We start from the raw sequence: 22,976 nt of genomic DNA on the forward strand, positions 1-22,976 counted from the left end.
CAACATTACTGGAGATGTCCAGCTTTGGTACATAGAGTCAGATAGCATGGAAACAGGCCTTTCGGACCATCTGCTCCATGTAACCAAGGTTCCACCTTAAGCTAGTCCCATTTGCCCTCTAGTCCTGGGGTTTCCACCCTTTTTTATGCCATGGACCATAAGCAAGGGGTCCGTGGATCCCACGTAAGGAACTCCTGCTCTAAACCTTTCCTATCTATGTTGGTTGGTTGAAATCCGTCTGTCTTGAAGGACACTGGGTGATGACGATCATCATCACAAGCCTGGGTGGAAGGTATGGAGATCCTGAGATGCCCAGTCGTCAAGATCCCCCTCTCGGCCTCACCAGTGTGGTCCAAAGGAAAGCTGATGAAGCAATACGTTTGGCATCAGCTTGGCTGCAGGAGCTGCCAGAAGGATGGTCAATGACGTCCAGCCGCCTTAGGGGCTCCACTCCGGATTTGCTGTCTGGGTTTACTCCCATAGCCTTTGTCTCTCCCGAGGCTGCCCACAAGGCATTGGGGCTATTTACCTATCCATGTACCTGTCCAAATATCTTTTAAATATTGTTAATGTAGCTGTCTCAACCACTTCCTCCACAAATGGACCACCATTTGGGTGAAAAAGTCGCCGCTCAGTTTCCTCTTAAATCTCTCTACTCTCACTTTGAACCTGTGCCCTCTAGTTCTTGATCCCCCCAGCCCTGGGAAAAAGACTGAGTGCATTTGCCCTGTCTATACCCCTCATGACTATACAAGGTCACCCCGCTTTCTCCTTTGCTCCAATGAAAAAATTCCCAACCTGCTCAACCTCTCTCCGTAACTTAGTTCCACAAACCTTGGCACCGTCTTCCTCATAATCGTCCTCCCTACTCTTTCCTGCTTGATGGCGTCTTCCATACAGAAGGATGACTGAGGCCGAACACGATAATCCAGATGCAGCCTCACCAACATCTTGTAAAACTGCATCAAAACGTCCCAACTTTTATACTCACTGCTTGACTAACAAAGGCCAGTGTGCCAATAGCCTTCTTCACCGCCCCGTCTCCCTTGGACACCACTTTTAGGGAAATTGTAGCACTTGTACTACAAGGTGTCTCTATTGCACAACATTGTACAGGACCCCTGCCATTCTCTGTGGAAGTCCTACCCTCATGTGTCTTCCCAAAACACCTCACCTCACACTTATCCAGATTAAACTCTATTTGCCCAACCCTTTCTATCCATGGTCCCCCGGTACCTCCAATTTACTTCCCCCTTCTCAGATGTAGTCCCTTGCACTTCTCCAAATTAAATCCCGTTATCCAGTCCTCTGTCACTGAAAGCCCAGCAAAAGCAAAGGGCTGATTATTGACCTCGGGAGGAAGAAGCAGGAGGTCTAAGAGCCAGTCCTCATCAGGGGATTGGAGGTGGAGAGGGTCAGCAGCTTAAAATTCTGCGGTGCTATCGTATCTGAGGACTTGATCTCGGACTGGCACATGAATGCCATCACAGAGAAGGCACAGCATTGCCCTGGCTAGATCTGGCACGACACCAAAATCCTTGACAAGCTTCTATAGATGCACAGTGGAGAGTATCCTGACTGGTTACATCACGGATTGCTGTGGAAACATCAAAGCCCAAGGACTGTAAAGTCTATAAAAAGTGCCTAACACAGCCCTCCTCACCACTGAGCATGTTTACGTGGAGCACTGCCACAAGAAGGCAGCATCCACCATCAAGGACCCTCACTGTCAAGGCCGTGCCCTCTTCTCACTACTACCATAGGGCAGGAGACACACGAGCCTGAGGTCCCAGATATCAAGTTCAAGAACAATTATTACTCTACAACCATAAGGCTCCTGAACCAGTGTGGATAACTTCACTCACCTCAACTCTGGACTGATACCACAAACTACAGACTCTCATTCAAGGACTCTACATCTCATGTTCTTAACATCACTTTTTATTGGCATAATTTGTCTTCTTTTCCACATTGGATGTTTATCAGTCTCTGTTTATGTATATAGATTTTTCATAAATTCTATTGTATGTATCTATTTTTCTGTAAGTGCCTTCAAGAAAATAAATCTTATGGTGACACACTGTCTATAATAAATTTCATTTTGATTCTGACCGTCTAAAAGCAGTCCGTGAACACTTTTCTGCCCAAGACACCTTCTCACTCTCTCAGCACCCCACTGGTAAATTTGGTATCATCAAAAAAATTCTTTCACCCTGACCCTGAACAGGATACTCATTGGTTGAGAATTCATGATTCAATACACTAACTCTGTACCTCCTGCCCAGCACTTTTGCCTTTTTGAATAGTCATAGAGAAGTACAGCACAGAAACAGGCCCTTCGGCCCATCTGGTCTATGCCGAACCGTTTAAACTGCCTTCTTCCATCAACCTGCACTGGGATCATAACCTTCCACACCCCTCCCAACCATGTACCTATCCAAACTTCTTTCAAGTGTTGAAATCGAGCTTGCATGCATCACTCGTGCTGTCAGCTTGTTACACACTCTTACCAATATTTCCTGTTTTTGTTTAAAGTTCTCAGGCTCCCTGTTACCCACCCCCACCCCCCTGCCTGAACAAGAAGCAGCTTTGAGGTAATTGGGAGATGGGTGAGTAACTAGACAGACCTTGGTGACGTCCTGGGAGAGGTAGGAACTGGTTTCCTTGAGTCGCGAGATGGCACTGTGACACAGCCCTCCAATCACTGCCATTAGTGTGTTGAAGTTCTGGAGTAGCCGGAGTTTCTGTGGGAGAACACAGGCTGAATGTACCTTAACATTTATCATCCTTCTTACAACTGTGACGGGGTCCTGAATTACCCCTATGAATTGTGCTTTTAAAAGAGAGAGAGAGTGGTGGAACATAGACACCTTGTTAAAAAGAGAGAGCGAGAGAGAGAGAGAGAGAGAGAGAGAAAGAGAGAGACAGAGAGAGAGAGAGAGAGAGAGAGAAGCGAAGACTGCTCACAGTTTGTTCACACTTTTGCAAGGACCCTAGCAGCTTCCAAGTTCTTACAGAGAGAGAAGGGAGGAGCTGCTTGATGGACAGCTAGTATTCAGCACGGTGAGATAAATAGAAGGTCAGATGATAGACTCACAGACACATGGTTTTGGACACTGAGTGAGCTTTGTTGTGCCCACAGGAAAGGTGGGCTTTGGAGGATCGATCAGGCGGATCGATCAGCGGCTCTCTCAGTGTGAAAAGGGTGTGACCGGTGGGGAGTTATTCGCGTGTCCGACCCTCGCCTGGGTTGATAATTCCACCACAGAAGAACGGCCCCATTTGTTGTGGTCACAGCCAGTGACTTCTAAAAGATTTCGGAGGACAAGGGGAAGATCGACGGCGTCAGCTCGCCTGAAGACTCAAATCTCTCTCTCTCTCCATCTCTACTCAACTTAATACCACGAACTGAACTTTACTCATCTTCGTAAGACTATCTATTTACCCCTAGACTTGAAGAAGCTTGATTTTCATATTCCACATTTACTTATATATATTATCATTGCTAACCTGTTTGAATATCTGATTTTATATTACTGTATTGCGTAGTTACTAATAAATACCATTAGTTAATAGCAATACTGGACTCCAAAGTGTTTTCAATTTCTGCTGGATCTTTAACCCGTCATGGGGTACATGACACAACACCTGGAGTGATCCCCTCTGCCACATTCCCCCTCTTATGTCCCGTTGGCTTATTCGCTCTTACACGCGCATCCGCCCTCCTTTAAAAAACTCCCCATCAGCTCCCTCGTTGGGACGTGGGAGAGAGCGCAGCACCAAGGGGAAACCCACACGGTTACGGTAAGAATGTGCCAAATCCACCCCGAGGCTGGATTCGAACCTGGGTCACCGGAGCCGGGAAGAAGCAGCACTACCCGCTACAGTACCCCCAACGAGCCGCAGAGAAACATCAAAATCTCAGGACTGGATTTTCCATTTTTACACAATAACTGTCGGGAAAAAAAACTCAACTTGGAAGACCTACTGATAGAAAAGTTGACTTCCGCAGTCTAAACTCTTCTGACAATAATATATATTCCGATCATACTTTTTTCAGAACATCTGAAGTAGATTTCCAAATATTTCCGGGAGGTAATTTTGCAGCTATATAGGACCCTGGTCAGAGACCCCACTTGGAGTACTGTGCTCAGTTCTGGTCGCCTCACTACAGGAAGGATGTGGAAACCATAGGAAGGGTGCAGAGGAGATCTACAAGGATGTTGCCTGGATTGGGGAGCATGCCTTATGAAAACAGGTTGAGTGAACTTGGCCTTTTTTCCTTGGAGTGACGGAGGATGAGAGGTGACCTGATGGGGGTGTATAAGATGATGAGAGGCATTGATCATGTGGATAGTCAGAGGCTTTTTCCTAGGACTGAAATGGCTAACACGAGAGAGCACAATTTTAAGGTGCTTGGAAGTAGGTATAGAGGAGATGTCAGGGGTAAGTTTTTTTTACACAGAGAGTGGTGAGTGTGTGGAACGGGCTGCCGGCGACGGTGGTGGAGGTGGATACAATAGGGTCTTTTAAGAGACTCCTGGATAGGTACATGGAGCTTAGAAAAATAGAGGGCTATGGGTAACCCTAGGTAATTTCTAAAGTAAATACATGTTCAGCACAGCTTTTTGGGCTGAAGGACCTGTATTGCGCTGTAGGTTTTCTATGTTTCTACTCTGCATTTGTGAACGTTGCAGATTTTTGACAGAGTCAGAAAAAAATACATCTTTGTTCAGTAATAATAATCCAAAACTGAAAATAAAGACTGCCCCAGAGATGACTTGGCCTGATGTTGATCTCAGAGGTGACCTCATCGTTATTGTGGCAACCACCTACATGCTTGCAAGCATGTAGCATGATCACATGGACCGAGATACAAATGATTACTTGCAACATTGCAACGGAAATAATGTTTTTTTGCATTTCTCAACAAAAAGACTCTCTCTTTGGGAAGGGGGAGTATCTCCCAGTCACAACTGCTCTCTGTAGAGACACACTCCAGATGCTGGTTCCTGTTTCACTTCCCCCTTCCCTCAAGATGTGCACATTGTAAACACAAGAGATTCCACAGACGCTGGAAATCCAGAGCAACACACACAAAATGCTGGAGGAACTCAGCAGGTCAGGCAACATCCATGTTTTCTGCCTTGGTGGATGTTTGCGAAGAAAAAGAAATTCAGGATGTATATTGTATACATTTCTCTGACATTAAGTGTACCAATGGGAGGGAGGAGGGGGGAGGAGGGAACGTCGACTCAGACCATGAGAGGCCTGTGTCGGGCATTTCCATGCCTTACAAGGCACAGATTGGAAGTCTGTGTGGGGCGCCACTCCTCACACAGACACTAGAGCAATGTGTGGTTAAGTGCCTTGCTCAAGGGCACAAACATGCTGCCTCAGCCAAGGCTCGAACTAGCGACCTTCAGATCACTAGATGAATGCCTTAACCACTTGGCCACGTGCCCCCCTCCCCAAATGTACCAAATGAAACCTATTAAACAGTCGGAGCTTCGGGTCGAGATCTTTCATCAGGACTGGGAAGGAAGCTAGAACAAGAAGGTTGGTGGGGGTGGGAGGACAACAGACTGGTAGGTGATAGGTGAAGCTTGGTGTGTGGGTGGGGGAGGGGCAATGAAAAGAGAATCTGGGAGGTGATAGGTGGAAAAGGCAAAGGGCTGAAGAAGAAGGAATCTGATAGGAGAGGACAGTGGACCATGGGATAAAGGAAAGAAGAAGGAGCAACAGAGGGACGTGATGGGCAGACGAGGAGAAGAGAAGGGGAGCCAGAATGGGGAATGGAATGAAAGAGAGAAAGGGGGGGGGGTGGGAGGAATTACCAGAAGGTCGAGGATTCAATCTTCATGCCGTTAACTGGATGGAATGTGGGGTGTCGTTTCCCCGAGCTGACAGCGGCCTCACCTTGTCAGCAGAGGAGGCCATGAAGCGACGTGTCAGGATGGGAATGGGAAGAAGCATTAAAGTGCGTGGCCAACAGAAGATCCCGCCTCTTGTGGTGGACGGAGTGGAGGCATTCGGAGAAGCAGTCCACCAATCTGCGTCGGGTCTCTCACTGATGTAGAGAGGCCGCACATTGTAGGTGACCCCGACAGTTTTACAGGTGAAGTGTTGGCTCACCTGAATGGTGGCGAGGGAGGAGGTGTAGCACATGTTCTGAGTGCCAGGGAAAAGGGGTCATTATCCCATATAGACACAAGAATTAAGAGCCAACGAGATCAATGAGACCTGACTGAGACCTCAACTCTCTATTCCAACCAAGCCCACAGTAACCTTTCTCTGTTTGATTATTGAGTTATCTGTCTGTCTCTGAGAATCCTCCCACTGCACTGCAAGGGAGGTCTGAGACTCACCAACCACTGAGAGAGAGCAAAGTAGCCTCTTCTCTGTTTTAAATGGGAAACTCCTTATATTTAAACAGCGATCTGCCATTGTCAATTATCCCACATAAGGAAACGCACTCTCTTAATCATAAGACCATAAGATATAGGAGCAGAAGTAGGCCATTCGGCCCATCGAGTCTGCTCCGCCATTCAGTCATGGGCTGATCCAATTCTTCCAGTCATCCTCACTCCCCTGCCTTCCTCCCCATACCCTTTGATGCCCTGGCTAATCAAGAACCTGGCTATCTCTACCTTAAATGCACCCAAAGATTTGGCCTCCACCGCTGCTCGTGGCAACAAATTCCAAAGATTTACCTAATCGCACTAGACACAAACTCAGTCTACACAGTAGTGAGGATGAGTGGCCTGGTTCTGTCCTGGACTTTCTAGCTGCACTGAACTACAAAGCCGTTGACCTGGAGATGTGAGTTCGTATCCCACTGTGATAGCTGGAGAGGTCAAGTCATTAAATCTGTACAGAGCAACACACATAGAATGCTGGACAAATTCAGCAGCGTCCATGGAGAGGAATAAAGGCCGAGACCCTTCATTGGGACATTTTGGCCTGAGGCTTTGAAACTTTATTCCTCTCCATAGAGCTGCCTGACCTGCTGATTTCATCCAGCATTTGTTGTTCTGCAGTTCCAGCGTCTGCAGAATCCTACACCTCCTCCCTCACTACCATTCAGGGCCCCAAACAGTCCTTCCAGGTGGGGGCGACACTTCACCTGCGAGTCCGTTGGGGTCATCTACTGTATCTGGTGCTCCCGTTGTGGCCTCCTGCATATTGGTGAGACCCGACATAGACGGGGAGACTGCTTTGCCGAGCTCTGTCCGTCACAAACGTGGGATCTCCCGGCGGCCACCCATTTTAATTCTACACCCCATTCCCGTTCTGATATGTCAGTTGACGGCCTCCTCTACTGCCACGATGAGGCCACACTCAGGTTGGAGGTGCAACAGCTCATATTCTGTCTGGGTAGCCTCTCCAACCCAATGGCACAAACATCGATTTCTCTAACTTCCAGTAATTGCCCTCCCTTCACCATTCGCCATTCCCATTTCCGTCTCCCACCTTATCTCCTTACCTGCCCATCGCCTCCCTCTGGTGCTTCTCCCCCTTCCCCCTTTCTACCAAGGTCTTTTGCGCTCTCCTATCAGATTCCCCCTTCTCCAGCCCTTTATCTCTTTCAACAATCAACTTCCCAGCTCTTTACTTCACCCCCTCCCCCTCCCCCGGTTTCATCCATCACCCACCACCTTGTACTTATTCCTCCCCTCCTCCCACCTCCTTATTCTGACTTCTCCTCTTTCATTCCTGTCCTGAGGAAGGGTCTCAGCCCAAAACGTCGACTGTTTACTCTTTTCCATTGATGCTGCCTGACCTGCTGAGTTCCTCCAGCATTTTGTGTGTGTGTTGCTCTGGATTTCCAGCATCTGCAGATTTTCTCACGTCTGGGATTTGCAGAATCTCTTGTGTCTATACAACTGCACAGAAGGGACTCAAAAGCCTCGGTCTCTTCACAGACGAGTAAGATGAAGAAATAAACAAGCAGTTCATCAGTGAGAAGCCTGCAAAGAGAGAAGCTCCTCTGGGAAAGTGATCGGCGGTGACCAAGATCAGTCCGCGGGTCACTAGTTTGTGCTTCAATAGATTTTACAGAGAAGAAGGATCCCTGGAGAACCAGAATTGGGAAGGTGGTGAATCCTTAATTTAATCACATGTCTTGCAACTCTTCAGAGAATAAAAGTGATTATTTTTGACGAGCCTTAAATCCAGCTCGGTTGCCCCAGTGAGTAAGGGCGCCCAAGCCCCGAGGTTAGTACCTGAGCAACATGAATGAACTTGGTGAAGACCTCTGCTCGCTGGGCCGGAGTGGGCCTGTTGAGGATCATCAGCTGGACCCACTGGGAGATGCCGTTCACCAGGGACACAGCCCGCTCCAACGCTGGGTTCTCTCGCACGCAACCGCAGACCGTGTAGCTCCTGTAGTCCAGGTACTGGGAGAAAGGAGAGGTGATTACAGACAGCCTGTAATGAAACCCTGAAAGAATATTTATTTATTAAGATACAGCTCCCAGCATCCGTTAGTCTTGCGAGACCATGGACCTGCGCCTGGAAAGTCTTCACTCTCCAGGGCACAGGCCTGGGCAGGGTTGTATGGAAGACCAGCAGTTGCCCATGCCGCAAGTCTCCCCTCTCCACGACACCAATGTTGTCCAAGGGAAGGGCATTAGGACCCATACAGCTTGGCACCAGTGTCGTCCCAGAGCAATGTGTGATTAAGTGCCTTGCTCAAGGACACAACACGTTCCGTTGGCTGGGGCTCGAACTCACAACCTTCAGGTAGCTAGCCCAATGCTCCCAGCAACACCTGATTTAACCCAGGGGACAATTTACAATGACCAATTAAGCTACTTTGGGCTCGGAGCACGCGGAGGAAACCCACGGTACAATGTACAAACTCCTAACAGGCAGTGGCAGGAATTGAACCCAGGTCTCCTGCACCGTAAAGCGTTGTGCTAACCACTACGCTACCTTGCAGTAGTGAATCCACTTATTTAATTCTGTCCACTGTTTTGAGATTCAAGAAGGTTTGTTACCATTCTTAAGTATACAAGTGTACAGGAGAATGAAATAATTGTTACTCCGGGTCAAGTGCAGCATAATGAAACACAATAAGCATCAAGAACAGTATAGCAAAAACACAATAAATATAAATGTGAAAGCAATCTTTATAAAACTCAATGTACAAGTAACTGTTCTAGACAAACAGTAATTGTATGCACACAAAGTCCTGCGAGGTGGTGTGTATGTAGTGGTAGTGGGTGGAAGCGTTGGTCAGCCTTGCAGCTTGTTCCTGAGCCTGGTGGTCCTGGTGTGGATGCTGCGTAGCCTCTTCCCTGATGGGAGTGGGGCCAGCAGCCCCTAATTGGGGTGGGTGGGACCCTTCACGACATTGCTCGCCCTTTTCCAACATCTGTACTATAGATACTACCGAAAGGGTGCAGAGGAGGTTTACAGGGATGTTGCCTGGATTGGAGAGCATGCCTTATGAGAATAGGTTGAGTGAACTTGGCCTTTCCTCATTAGGGCGACGGAGGATGAGAGGTGACCTGTTAGAGGTGTATAAGATGATGAGAGGATAGTCAGAGGCTTTTTTCCCTGGGCTGAAATGGCTAACATGAGGGGGCATAGTTTTAAGGTGCTTGGAAGGAGGTACAGAGGGGATGTCAGAGGTAAGTTTTTCCACACACAGAGCGGTGGGTGCGTGGAATGGGATGCTGGCAACGGTGGTGGAGGCGAATACGATAAGACTTTTCTGTCTAAGTTGCATGCCATCTTGGACAACGTCTCCCATCCACTACATAATGTACTGGTTGGGCACAGGAGTACATTCAGCCAGAGACTCATTCCACCGAGATGCAACACAGAGCGTCATAGGAAGTCATTCCTGCCTGTGGCCATCAAACTTTACAACTCCTCCCTTGGAGGGTCAGACACCCTGAACCAATAGGCTGGTCCTGGACATATTTCATAATTTACTGGCATAATTTACATATTACTATTTAACTATTTATGGTTCTATTACTATTTATTATTTATGGAGCAACTGTAACAAAAACCAATTTCCCCCGGGATTAATAAAGTATGACTATGTCTATGACTAGATAGGTACATGGAGCTCCATTACCCTATGCATAGGGTAATTCTAGTTAGTTTCTAGAGTAGGTTACATGATTGGCACAACATTGTAGGTTGAAAGGCCTGTAATGTGCTGTAGATTTCTATGTTCTACCTTCCTGTACCTATCCTATTATCTTGATAGTGGGGTGCCTCAGCTCCAAAGCGGGCAGAGCAGAGAGCAAGAGCAAAGTTTCACCCCTGACAACAGTGACTGGTCTCACCCTCTGACCACAGGTCACCCGTGGAAGTCGCGATACGATTTCTAAGGACGCACCAGGGGTGTGAAGCACTCACGGTACACGCACAGCGCTCCTGTAAACAGACGGCAAATTTAGCCCAGGTTCAATTCCACGCAATGCTTTGGAGCTCGGAGTTCAATTCGGACGTCATCTGTATAGAGTTTGTACGTCCTCCCTGTGGGATCCTTTATAATATTGCTGTCCTTTTTCTGGTAGCTTGCTAAATATACAATATACGCCTTTGATGGCGTGTAGACTGGTGCCAGTGATGCACTGGGCAGGGAATATAACTAAGGTAGGCAATTTGGCTACCAATGTGCACAGCAAGCTCCCAGAGACAGAATTAATGCAGAAAATATTTTTTGGGACAAATGTTGGTAACGAAGAGAATGCTTGCAGCTTTTCCTCCAAGCGATGTCTTCTCGTCCACCTGACGGGCAGACTGGGTCCTGGCTTAGCAAAGATGGCGGTGCTGACAGGGATGGGCTCCCTCGTGACTGCACTAAATGTCAGCCTGCGGCCTGAGCTCGAACCTCTGGACTGGGAATTGAAACCGCGACCGAATTTTGGACGTGAGTGCGCCCCCTTTCCGGCTAAAGGTGGGTGATGGTGGGGCTTTGTGGCCAAGGACGATGGCCAGTGGGACCTGGCACCCTGTGGGAAGTGGTGGGAGTGGCCACATTTGCAACGAGAAGGTTTTCCTCCATTTGCCCCAGAGAGTCTGATGCCCTGCAGCTGACATTTATGTAACCAGAAGATATATGGTTACCGCTGGGATATGAGGTTGCCCATGGTATACCAGACACAAGGGGGTGAGTGGCCTGTTTCTGCTCATTATGTTCCCTATGCTAAATCTACGGCTTCTTTTTCCACATTTTCTTCTCATGCAGGAGTCCATTCAGCCCATCAGGTCTTTGCCAGCCCATGGAACATCCCATTCCTCACATTTTCACTGCAATCTATTCTCTCCCAGATTCCACCACTACGCTAGACACTAGGGGCAATATACAGTGTCCAATTACCCCACCAAAGGGTCCGCAATAACCTTAATCCTCCTTGGTCAAGTAATGCAGTTCTCACCCCCTGAAATTCAATGGCACTACCACTACTGAACCCCCCACAATCAATTGGGCGTCAGGGTAGCATCAGGGACGAGAAAATCTGCAGACGCTGCAAATCCTAGCAATGCACACAAAGCGCTGGAGGAACTCGGCATTTCCATGGATGCTGCCTGGCCTCCTGAGTTCCTCCAGCATTTTGTGTGTGTCGCCAGGGTAGTGTAGCAGTTGGTGTGACGCTATTACGGCTCGGGCGCGTTCTGGAGTTCAGAGTTCAATTCTGGCGCCATTTTGTAAGGGGTCTCTGCATGTCCTCCCTGTGGAATGCAAGGGTTTCCCCTGGGTGCTGCGGTTTCCTCCCATGGTCAGAAGACATACCGGGTATATTATTGGTCATTGGTCATTATATGTTCTCCTGGGATTAGGTTGGGGTTAGGGTTGCTGGGGCAACGTGCCTCAAACCACCTGAAGGGCCTACTTCGCGCTCTATCACTAAATTAAACAAATAAGTACAATAACAATTCTCTTGGAGGCTGAAGGAACAACACCTTATATTCCGTCTGGGTAGCTTCGAACCTGATGGCATCAACACTGACTTCTCAAACTTCCGCTAACGCCCCACCTCCCCCTCGTACTCCATCCATTATTTATTTTTATACACACATTCTTTTTCTCTCTCTCTCCTTTTTCTCCCTCTGTCCCTCTGACTATACCCCTTGCCCATCCTCTGGGTTCCCCTCCCTCCCCCTTTTCTTTCTCCCTGGGCCTCCTGTCCCATGATCCTCTCATATCCTTTTGCCAATCACCTGTCCAGCTCTTGGCTCTATCCCTCCCCCTCCTGTCTTCTCCTATCATTTCGGATCTCCCTCTCCCCCTCCCACTTTCAAATCTCTTCTTTCAGTTAGTCCTGACGAAGGGTCTTGGCCTGAAATATCGACTGTACCTCTTCCTAGAGATACTGCCTGGCCTGCTGCGTTCACCAGCAACTTTCATATGTGTCTCTTGGGGGTTACCTGGATTAGACATACACAGGGTGTGGCTACAGGGACAGGTCAGAGCCTGGGAATCCTCAGGGGATTAACCCACTTCCGATTTCCCCAAAGCCTGCCTTCCATCTTCAAGGCCCAAGACATAATTGTGATGGAACACTCTCCACTCAGCTGGGCGAGTGCAGCTTTGTCATTGAGCTCGACACCATCTGGGACCTAGCAGCCCACTTGATGGGCACTCCACCCACAACTATTCACCCTCTCCCTCCACCACCGAACCTGCACAGCACTTTATACCATCTGCAACTTTCAAACCTACCACCTCTACCAGCTCAGACAAGAGCAGCAGGAGCACGAGGAACACCACCACCTGGAAATTGCCCACAAAGCTACACACCATCCTGACTTGGAAACATATCATCGTTCCTCTATCGTCTCTGGGCCAGTCTTTAAAATTGAAAGTAAATTTTATGATCAAAGAACATCTATGTCACCATATACAACTCTGAGATTCAATTTTTTGTGGCCATAATCAATCTGTAGAATAATGACCACAACAGAATCAATGAAAGACCGCACCATCTTGGGCACTTAGAGGGCAGAAGACAACAAACTGCAGATACAAGAAGAAAGAAATAATAATAGAAAATTAATAGGCAATAAATATCGAGAACATGATATGAAGAGTCCTTGAAAGTGAGTCCTTTGGTTGTGGGAACATTTCTTTTTTCCTTTTCAATATTTTTATTAGTTTCTACATAGAAGAATACAGAGTACAAGAAAGTGTATATAAAAGGTCAAAAAAAGATTTTTTAAAAACTACCAATTACATTATATCTATTCATAATAACAATCTCATTACCCCATATTCATGTGTTAGTTAATAATTATATTGAAACATACTAATTTATTTAAAAAAAGTCTAACCTCTACCAAGACTAAAGCTGTTTATTAAGGAGATGAAAGGTAAAATACCTTCTTGTTTAATAAAAAAATAATTATAGCCAACATCTGAACTTAAACAATGAATTGAGGGTTTTGAAAGTTTTGAAAATAATTCAGAAAGGGTCCCCACAATGTTTGAAAGTCTTGACAAGATTCAGAAATTGAACAATGAATCTTCTCTAAATCTAAGCATGACATAACCTCGCATAACCATTGAGCATGAGCAGGAGGAAAAACAATTTTCCATTTAAACAAAAGCGCCCTCCTAGCTATAAGGGAGCTAAAGGCCAAAATATAGAGCTGTTTTGCGAAGGCCTCACATCCTAAGGGCCAGAAAGCGTGCCTGGGGAGGATGGAGACGTGCAAGCTGGGCGTTTCCCACCTATTTGGCATCACTCTATGGTGTCCTGTACTGTGGGAACATTTCAAAGGTGGGGCAAATGAAGTTGAGAGAAGAGCCTGATGGTTGAGGGGTAGTAACTGTTCCTGAAACGGGTGATGTTATAGACCATACAGTCACAGTCAAAATCATAGACCACTATCGCATAGACAAGGACTCTTTGGCCTCTCTAGTCCATGCCAGCCTTGTCCGAGCTGCCCAGTTTCATCTATCTGAACCTGGACCATATCCTTAATGCCTCTTTCATCCATATACCTATCCAAACTTTTCTTAAAGTTAGATTAGATTATGAGGACACGCAGTCCTCTTTTATTGTCATTTAGTAATGTACGCATTAAGAAATGATGCACTGTTTCTCAAGTTTACAATTGAACCAGCATCCACCACTTCTGCTGGCAGTTCATTCCACTCCGTTACCACCGTCTGAATGAAGAAGTCCCCCCTCAGATTCCTGTTAAACATTTTGCCTTTCCTTCTAAACCAATGGACTCTAGTTCTAGTCTCACCCGAAGTAAATAGAACATAGAATTTACAGCACAAATCTAGCCCTTCTGTCTACAATGTTGTGCTGACTTTTTAACTTACTCCAAGGTCAGTCTAGTCCCACGTAGCCCATCTCTCGTCCATGTACCTACCTAAAAGCCTTTAAATGTCCACCCCCCCGTGTATTTCTCTCTACCATCACCCTGTCAGTACATTCACACACCTTCCGCTCTCCAAGTGAAAAAAAACTTTCTCTGTCATCTCCAAAGAAGTCCTGAAACCCTCTCTAAAAGCACTGTGGACTTTCTGGAAAGGTTGAGTGAGCTAGGGTTTTTCGAGGATGAGATGTGACTTGATAGAAGTGTTCAAGATGATAAGAGGGGACAGATAACGTGGAGAGCTTGCAGCTTTATCCCAGGGTGGAACTGGCCAACATGGAGGGTATAATTTGTGATTAGAGGGGATGTCAGAGAGAGTGGTGGGTGTGTGTATACCGCGCTGCCAGGTGTGGAGGTAGAAAAAGGTCCATTAAGGACATTTAAGAGCAACATCCTCTCCAATTTTTTTTTACAGCTGTGCAGACCAACCATTGCCTTGAGCAGTAAACTTTTACACAGCTTGAAAACTACACAGCACTATGTTTTTTTTCTCTGTAATATGCACACTGACACACAACCACGAAGTATTGTACCCACACCTCAAAGACTGCAACAGTTCAAGAGGGCATCTCGCCACCACCTTCTCCAGGGCAACTAGGGGCAGGCAATTGAACGCTGGCTCAGCCTGCAAAGGCCCTTCCCCTGGGATGGCCGTGCTACACTCACCGACAGCCGGCAGAAGCATTTAAACTCCAGGTAGCTCAGGTGCTCTGCAAGTTCCGTTGGCTCCAGGTGATCGAAGAGCAGCGAGACTTTCCGCTTCTTGTTGTTGTTCGGGGTGCTGTGTAGCGTGTACTTGCGCGTCCAGTCCTGCATGTGACTGCCGAACGCGGGGGGGGGGGCGGGGGGGAAGGAAAAGTTTTTTTTATAAAAAGAACTTCACTTCTAATAAAAAAATATTTTCGAGAATAAACCGCGCGGTTTTTTCATTTTTGCGTTTGCTTTGAGGAGTTTATATTCCTTAAAACCAAGAGCATAGTTGCCACTCATGTAGGCCCCTTGGTGTGGGATTTTACTACAATAACTGAAGGGCTTCCTCACCCAGCTTGGTCCCTCCTTGTCCGGTAGTGGAAGAAGAACCGCATGCCGTGCACCCTTGCAGCGTCTGCACCCCTCAGCAGGCACTCCTGCAGCCTGCAGTGTGCTAGTCAGCAGCGTTAAATGTCGTGTGTTTGCTCAGATGTGTGTGGGGGGGGTGGGCAGGGTTACGGACGCTGGAGACTGAAGAGGAAGAGTCACGGACACCGTATATGGACTCAGTCTCTCGTGCTGAAGCCCCACATAGCCCTGGCCACGTGCAGTGCTCTCTCTCTGAAACTGAAGTCCATGTGACTGTGTTATAGGAAGAAATACAACTTAGGGCAGGAAATCTTTATCTCCTCAGCTGCCCATCACCTCCCTCTGGTTCCTCTCCTCCTTCCCTTTCTTCCATGGTCCACTGTCCTCTCCTATCAGATTCCTTCTTCTTCAGCCCTTCAGTTTTTCTACCTATCAGCTTCCAGTTTCTAACATCACCTAGTCCGACCTATCACCTGCCAGCTTGTACTTCTCTCCCTTTCACCCACCCCACCTTCTTATTCCTGGCCTCTGAACCCCTCTCTTTCCACTCCTCGGCCCAAAGCGACAACTGTTTATTCCCCTCCACTAATGCTGCCTGACCTGCTGAGTGCCTCGAGCATTCTGTGGTGCATTTGGCCCAAGGATTGTGATCAGAGCGCAGTTTGGTGAAGCACAGGCCTTTAGGCCTTCATGGTCAAGAGGGCCTTTCTGAAAGTGCTACCCATGAACCCCTCTTTTCTCCCAGCCCCGCACATTCTCCCGTCATGTTCCCTTTCAGTATTAATCTCGTTCTGCTGCCCCCCCCCCACCTCCCAAGCAAGCCACTGTGCCATGGCACCCTCTTCACTTCCATTCCTCTCCTCACTCACACCTACTCCTCCCTCATCCTCATTCACTCTCACTCCTCAGCTCGTCACTCGCTCAACTTCTCCTCCACAGCCCCTTCTCCTGCCTGCCCACCCTCCATTAATTATCATCTGCCGCAGGGTTCGGATTCGAAGAAGCCTGTCAGATCCCCGCTGTAAGAAACCACTGGATTTCCCAGATAGGTGAAACATTAAAACTGGGAATTTAATTAATTGACATTGATTTTATAATGCAAAACTACTGTAAATAGATTTATCGTGCAATGAACCCGCTTGTGACCATTTCCAGGTCAAATTCAGGCCAATCAGGAAATACCGCTGGGCACTTCCTGTTGCCTGCTGACCCAGATTAGACATCAGGGCACACATGGTGGTATCACTCCTCGCCCAAGGTTCTGTGTAGTTGGGCTGCATGGTGCTGGGGTGTCCAGCAATGGACTCCACTCGATCTGCACCGTGCAGTGCCGGACCTGGACACCGGCTGGAAGGAGAGGAATGGAACAGTCTACTTCGAAGCCACAGATCTCCGTGACTCTTTCTGTGCAGGAGTTAGAATGTGGGACTACTCTGTAGGGAACCATCCTCCGTGTCCTGCTCTCCCACTCCTGACTGAACCAAAGCAGAACCAACCCTGTTCACCCAACAACACCAACCTCACCACACCAATCACGCCACACTAATCCACTGCAATCCACCACACCAATCCACCATAACAATCCCACCACATCAATCCCCTCAGATCAACCCCACCACAACAATCCAATCACCAACCCCACCACACCAACACCACCTCACCAATCCCACCAGACCAACCCCACCATACCAATCCCAACATACCAACACCACCTCACCAATCCTGGTACACCAATCCAATCACTAATCCCGCCACACCAATCCCAGCACACCCACACCAGCACACCAATCCCAGCACACCAACACCACCACACCAATCCCAGCACACCAATCTCACCACACCAATCCAATCACCAATCCCACCAGACCGACCCACTGGCTCACATGTTGGAGGTGTCGATGAGCTGGCAGTGGGATTCCTCGCCTTCTCTTCTCACCAGCTCCAAGAACTGTGCCATCACATCCTCCAGTTTGGAGTCCACGTTGAAAACCACAGGGTAGTGGGTAATCCAGTACCTGGGGAGGGATCGGGTCAACAACGTCAGTGCCTAATCAGACTCGACGTGGGTCTTTCAACCTAAAACATCGACATTTCCTTCCCAGCACAGATGTCGCCTGACCCACTGAATTCCTCCAGCAGGTCATTTATTATGAACAGTCAACGTTTCGGGCCAAAACGTCAACCGTACTCATTTCCATAGATGCTGCCTGGCCTGCTGAGTTCCTCCAGCATTTTGTGTGCGTGGCTAACAGTTATTTCATTCTCTTTCACACTAGGGTACTGGAACTGACGTTAAGTAATCTTGTATCTTGAATGACAAATGACTAACGTGCAGAAGAAGATAAATTGTGCAAATTAAATAAAAATAATACTGTGAGCTCGAGTTGTAAAGAGTCCTTGACAGAGAGTCTGTAGGTGTTAAAATCGGTCCAGGGTTGACATTTACAGTTTATTGTGAGGGAGTGGTCTGTCCTTCGCTCATCCCTGGGGGAGCAAGGTTGGATGTGACTATGTCCAGTGACACGGGAATCGAGGGGGTTGAGGTCAGTGCGCCGAGGCAGAAGATCGGCCACTGAAAGGGGCGAGCGGGTTTGAAGGGGTGAAAGTCTCCAGCTTCAGTGTGATCTTCATGCCCCACCCTCACACACCGAAAAAGCTCCAATCACTGCAGCGCTGAGCGCTACACAGACGAGACACGGACGTGTTGGGTCTGTATCAGTCACAGTACAGAGATGTAGAAAAGAGGGGCAGGACGAAGCCATTCAGCCCTTTGATCCTACCCCACCATTCCTTATGGTCGTGGCCAAGCCTGCAATTGAATGCCTAGGTCCTGCTCGCCCCTCACTCTGCTATTTGCCCACTGCTCCTGATCCCAGGTTGCCCTCAAGCGTTATCACCAGCAGCACCTGCCCCCCCAGTTGCTGGGTCCTCTGGCTGGTCGGAGACAGGAGATTGAAGTTGAGAGGGATAATAAGTCAGCCATGATGGAATAGCATAGCGGACTCAATGGGCCAAATGGCCTGATAATGCTTCTCTGGCTTCTGGATTCAGGACGTGCCCTTCGCCCCTCAAACTCCACACCGACCAGGGTTGGAGGTGTCCGTCGAGGTGCTGCTGGAGGAGAGGGGAGCGGCCCCACTAGGACCCAGCTCACGCCCTGTTCTTCTGGGAGGCAGTGGCCTGGTGGGTGAGCCGTGGGTCAGTAGCAGGATGCCCACATCCCCTTAACCCTGTCCCACCGACACCCCCACCTTCACCAGCACACTAATAAATGATGCGGTATGACAGAAGTCGGACCTCACAATTACTTCATTGTTATCTTGGATCATACTGTCTACCTGCACTGCACTCTTGGTAGCTGTGACACGTTATTCTGCATTCTGTTGTTGTTTTACCTTGTTCAACCTCACTGCACGGTGTAATGATCTTATCTGTACGAGGAATCTGCCAGACAATCTTCTCACTGTATCTCAGTGTACGCGTGATGTGCGCAGAGATGTTGGGGCCTAGTCTCTGTGAATCCACAAGTCCGCTGAAGGCCACAGAAGACGGCCTGTGCTGGGGTCAAAGGACTGGAATAGGAGCATTTGATGGCCCTAGGCCTTTACTTGCTGGAATTTAGAAGAATAGTTGGGGGGGGTTCTCTTTGAAATCTATCAAATGTTGAAAGGCCTAGATAGATGAGGGGGAGTCTAGAACCAGAGGGCACAGCCTCAGAATAGAGGGACGTTCATTTAGAACAGAGACGAGGAGGAATTTCTTCAGCTGCAGGGTGTGGTATTCGTCGCCTCAGACCGCTGTGGAGGCCAGGCCACTGGGTGTACTTACAGTGGAGGCTGATAGGTCCCCGATTCGTCAGGGTGTGAAAGATTACGGGGAGAAGGCAGGGGAGGGAAATGGGGATCAGCCATTATGAGATGGTGGAGCAGACTCGATGAGACAAATGGCCTAATCCTGCTCCCATGGCTTACGGCCTTATGGGTTGGAGGGAGGGAGGGGAGGAAAGGGGCTTGTTTTTGTTGTTTAGTTGCGTGCTGTGTTCTGTGTTGTTCTGCCGAGCATTGTGGGCAGGCCGTGTTGGCGCCGGGACGTGTGGCGACACTTGCGGGCTGCCCCCAGCACATCCTTGGGTGTGTTGGTTGTGAGTGCAAAGGACACGTTTCACCTCGTGTTACAGCGTCATGTGATCAATACATTTTAATCTAAAAATGGAGAAGCAAATTAAATAAATATAAATCTGAAAACGTGACGACAATAACCGAGTTCCAATACCAAAGTGGCAAGTGACAGTTACCTGACAAAGTGGCAGATCTTCACCCGGAACTGGACCTGCTTCTCCCCTGGAGCGTCTCGATAAGTGGCTGGAAGTCAAGGATGATAGGCTGTGGCCGTTTGCCCCATTACTGCTACTTGCTCCCCCAACAGAGTGGACTGCCTCCATCCATCCCCTCCTGCTCACTCCCCGGCTCCTTTCAGGTGAATGTCCACAGATGCTCAGTGGAGAGCATTCTAACTGGTTGCAGCACTGTCTGGTATAGAGGGTGGGGAGATACAGCACAGGCTCGAAGCAAGCTGCAGAGAGTTGTGAAATTAGTCAGCTCCATCAGGGGTACTAGCCTCTACAGTCTCCAGGACATCATCAAGGAGCGATGCCTCAAAGATGTGGCATCCATCATTAAGGACCCACATCACCCAGGACATGCCCTCTTCTCATTGCTACCATCAGGAAGGAGGTATAGGAGCCTGAAGACACACACTCAGTGATTCAGAAACAACTTCTTCCCCTCTGCCAACCGATTTCTGAATGGACATTTAATCCATAAACACTACCTCACTACTTGTTTATATCTATTTTTGCACTATTTATTTAATTTAACTATTTTATATATATCTTACTGTACTTCACAGTTTTTTTCTATTATACTTTACTTTATATTACTTTATACTTTACTTAATTGTCGCCAAACAATTGATACTAGAGCATACAATCATCACAGCGATATTTGATTCTGCGCGTCGTGCTCCCTGGAGTACAAATCAATAGTAAATAGTAAAAATTTAAATTATAAATCATAAATAGAATATAGAAAAGGGAAAGTAAGGTAGTGCAAAAAAACCGAGAGGTGGGTCCGGATATTTGGAGGGTACAGCCCAGATCTGGGTCAGGATCCGTTCAGCAGTCTTATCACAGTTGGAAAGAAGCTGTTCCCAAATCTGGCCGTACGAGTCTTCAAGCTCCTGAGCCTTCTCCCGGAGGGAAGAGGGATGAAAAGTGTGTTGGCTGGGTGGGTCATGTCCTTGATTATCCTGGCAGCACTGCTCCGACAGCGTGCGGTGTAAAGTGAGTCCAAGGACGGAAGATTAGTTTGTGTGATGTGCTGGGCCGTGTTCACGATCTTCTGCAGCTTCTTCCGGTCTTGGACAGGACAACTTCCGTACCAGGTTGTGATGCACCCTAGAAGAATGCTTTCTACGGTGCAGCTATAAAAATTAGTGAGGGTTTTAGGGGACAGGCCAAATTTCTTTAGCTTTCTCAGGAAGTAAATTATTATGTATTGCACTGTACTGCTGCCACAAAGACAATAAATTTCACAGCACATGCCGGTGATATTAAACCTGATTCTGTCTGAGCTCCCATGGGGTGGTTGGATGACCTTGCGTGTTGGGGAGGAACAGGAGTTGAAGCAGGGGACGGGACGAGGCAGAGTGTGTGTCTGCTGCCCCAGGAACGCCCAGCGCCTGTGATCACCCCTTACGCCTGTCCTCCAGCCTTCTCTCTAGGCCTACAGAGCCCAAGTGAACTCCGAGAGCTTCTCGAGCAACCAAACAGGCGGCCAGTCAGGAGACACGATCAACCTGGCACGGCGGTGTAGCGGTGAGCGAAATGCTCCGCAGCGCCAGCCGTAAGTCAGGGGTTCAATTCCCATCACTGTCTGTGTGTTCTCCCTGTGACCTCTGGGCGCTCCAGATTACTTCCACATTCCAAAAGGTATGCAGGTTAGGCTTAGTAAGTTGTGAGCAGGCTATGTTGGCACCGGAGTTCTGCATTTGTCTGTAAGGAGTTTGTACGTTCTCCCCGGGACCGCGTGGGTTTCCTCCGAGTGCTCTGGTTTCCTCCCACAGTCCAAAGACGTACCTGTTAGTAGGTTAATTGGTCATTGTAAATTGTCCCGTGATTAGGCTAGGGTTAAGTCAGGGGTTGCTGGGTGGCGCAGCTCGAAGGGCCTATCCAATGCTGTATTCTAATAAATAAATTAGTAAATTCTCAACACTTTTCGATGTACTTGTGACAAAAAGGCTCATCTTTGAATCCGATCACAAATGAGAGAAAATCCGCGGACGCTGGAAATCCGAGCCACACACAAAATGCTGGCGGAACTCAGCAGGCCAGGCAGACATCTACGGAAGATAGTAAACAGTCGACGTTTGGGGCCGAGGCCCTTCAGCAGGACTGGAGAAAGAAAGATGTGGAGTAGAGTTAAAAGGTGGGGGGGGGGAGGGAGAAACACAAGGTGAAATCATGAGGGGGCTGGATGAAGTAAAGGGCTGGGAAGTTGATTGGTGAAAGAGATACGGGGCTGGAGAAGGGAATCTGATAGGAGAGGACAGAATACCATGGAAGAAGGGGAAGGGGGGGAGCAGCACCAAAGGGAGGTGATGGGCAGGCAAAGAGATAAGGTGAGAGAGGGGAAAGGGGGGATGGGGACTGGCAGAAGGGTGGGAGGGGCCCATTACAGGAAGTTCAAGAAGTTTGAATCTGATCTTTGACTCCAATATTGGTGCTCTGAAGCCAGCTCAGTACCTGCTCCTGTTCTCGATGGGCTGTCTCATCTCTGGTGGTCCACTCTTTCAATATTTGATTGTTTTCAATGAGATTTCCCTTGTCAACATCCACTGACTCTCCCTTGTCTATCCTGCCCGTTATTTCCTCAAAGAAATCTCCCCCCACCATTCTTCTAAATTCCCTCGAGTACAGTCACAGAGCCAGCAAACCTTCCTCATACATTAATCCTTTTCATTCCAGGAACATCTGCACTTCTGATTTTTGAATTTTCTCCCCGTTTAGAAAATAGTCTGCATCTTTATTCCGGCCGGCTGGCGGCTCAGTGAGATCAGCGCCGGACTCCAGAGCGAAGGTTCCCGAGTTCGAATCCTGGTCGGGCCACCCCCGAGCATGCTTTCCATCCGTGCCGGGTTGAGTGTCGAGCTGGCCACTCGGCCTCGTAAAAAATACAAAGGTTCGAGTCAGGAACGTTCATAACGTGACCCGGTTAATCCTGACACCACGTACCAGACAAGAATGGCTGAATGTCTGGTACAACACGCTTAAAAAAAAAATCTTTATTCCTTCTACCACGGTGCCTCACCATACGCTTCCCCCCACTGCATTCCATCTGCCACTTCTTTGTCCGTTCTCCCAATCTGTCTGTCCTTCTGCAGACTCCCTGCTGCTTCAGTACTACCTGCCCCTCCACCTATCTTCATATTGGCTGCAAACTGGTCACAAAGCCATCAATTCTGTCATCTAAATCACACACATATGAAAACAAGCAGTCCCA

The 22,976-nt window shown here is 48.2% G+C and overlaps 1 protein-coding gene across 2 annotated transcripts in view; it reads right to left on the reverse strand.

The window, feature by feature from the left end:
• LOC134352664 (RAS guanyl-releasing protein 1-like) overlaps window positions 1–22,976 on the reverse strand; it is a 194,884-nt gene that overhangs the window by 36,930 nt on the left and 134,978 nt on the right. For both annotated transcript variants that reach the window (XM_063060016.1, XM_063060017.1), the window contains exons 4-8: window positions 19,712–19,774; window positions 17,301–17,432; window positions 15,025–15,178; window positions 8,226–8,399; window positions 2,628–2,744 (exon numbers count right to left, since the gene is read on the reverse strand). In XM_063060016.1, coding sequence (XP_062916086.1) covers window positions 2,628–2,744; window positions 8,226–8,399; window positions 15,025–15,178; window positions 17,301–17,432; window positions 19,712–19,774 — 640 coding nt within the window. The remainder of the gene's footprint in view (window positions 1–2,627; window positions 2,745–8,225; window positions 8,400–15,024; window positions 15,179–17,300; window positions 17,433–19,711; window positions 19,775–22,976) is intronic.

Source organism: Mobula hypostoma, chromosome 10 (assembly GCF_963921235.1).
Source record: "Mobula hypostoma chromosome 10, sMobHyp1.1, whole genome shotgun sequence".
In the NCBI taxonomy this organism is placed as follows: domain Eukaryota; kingdom Metazoa; phylum Chordata; class Chondrichthyes; order Myliobatiformes; family Myliobatidae; genus Mobula; species Mobula hypostoma.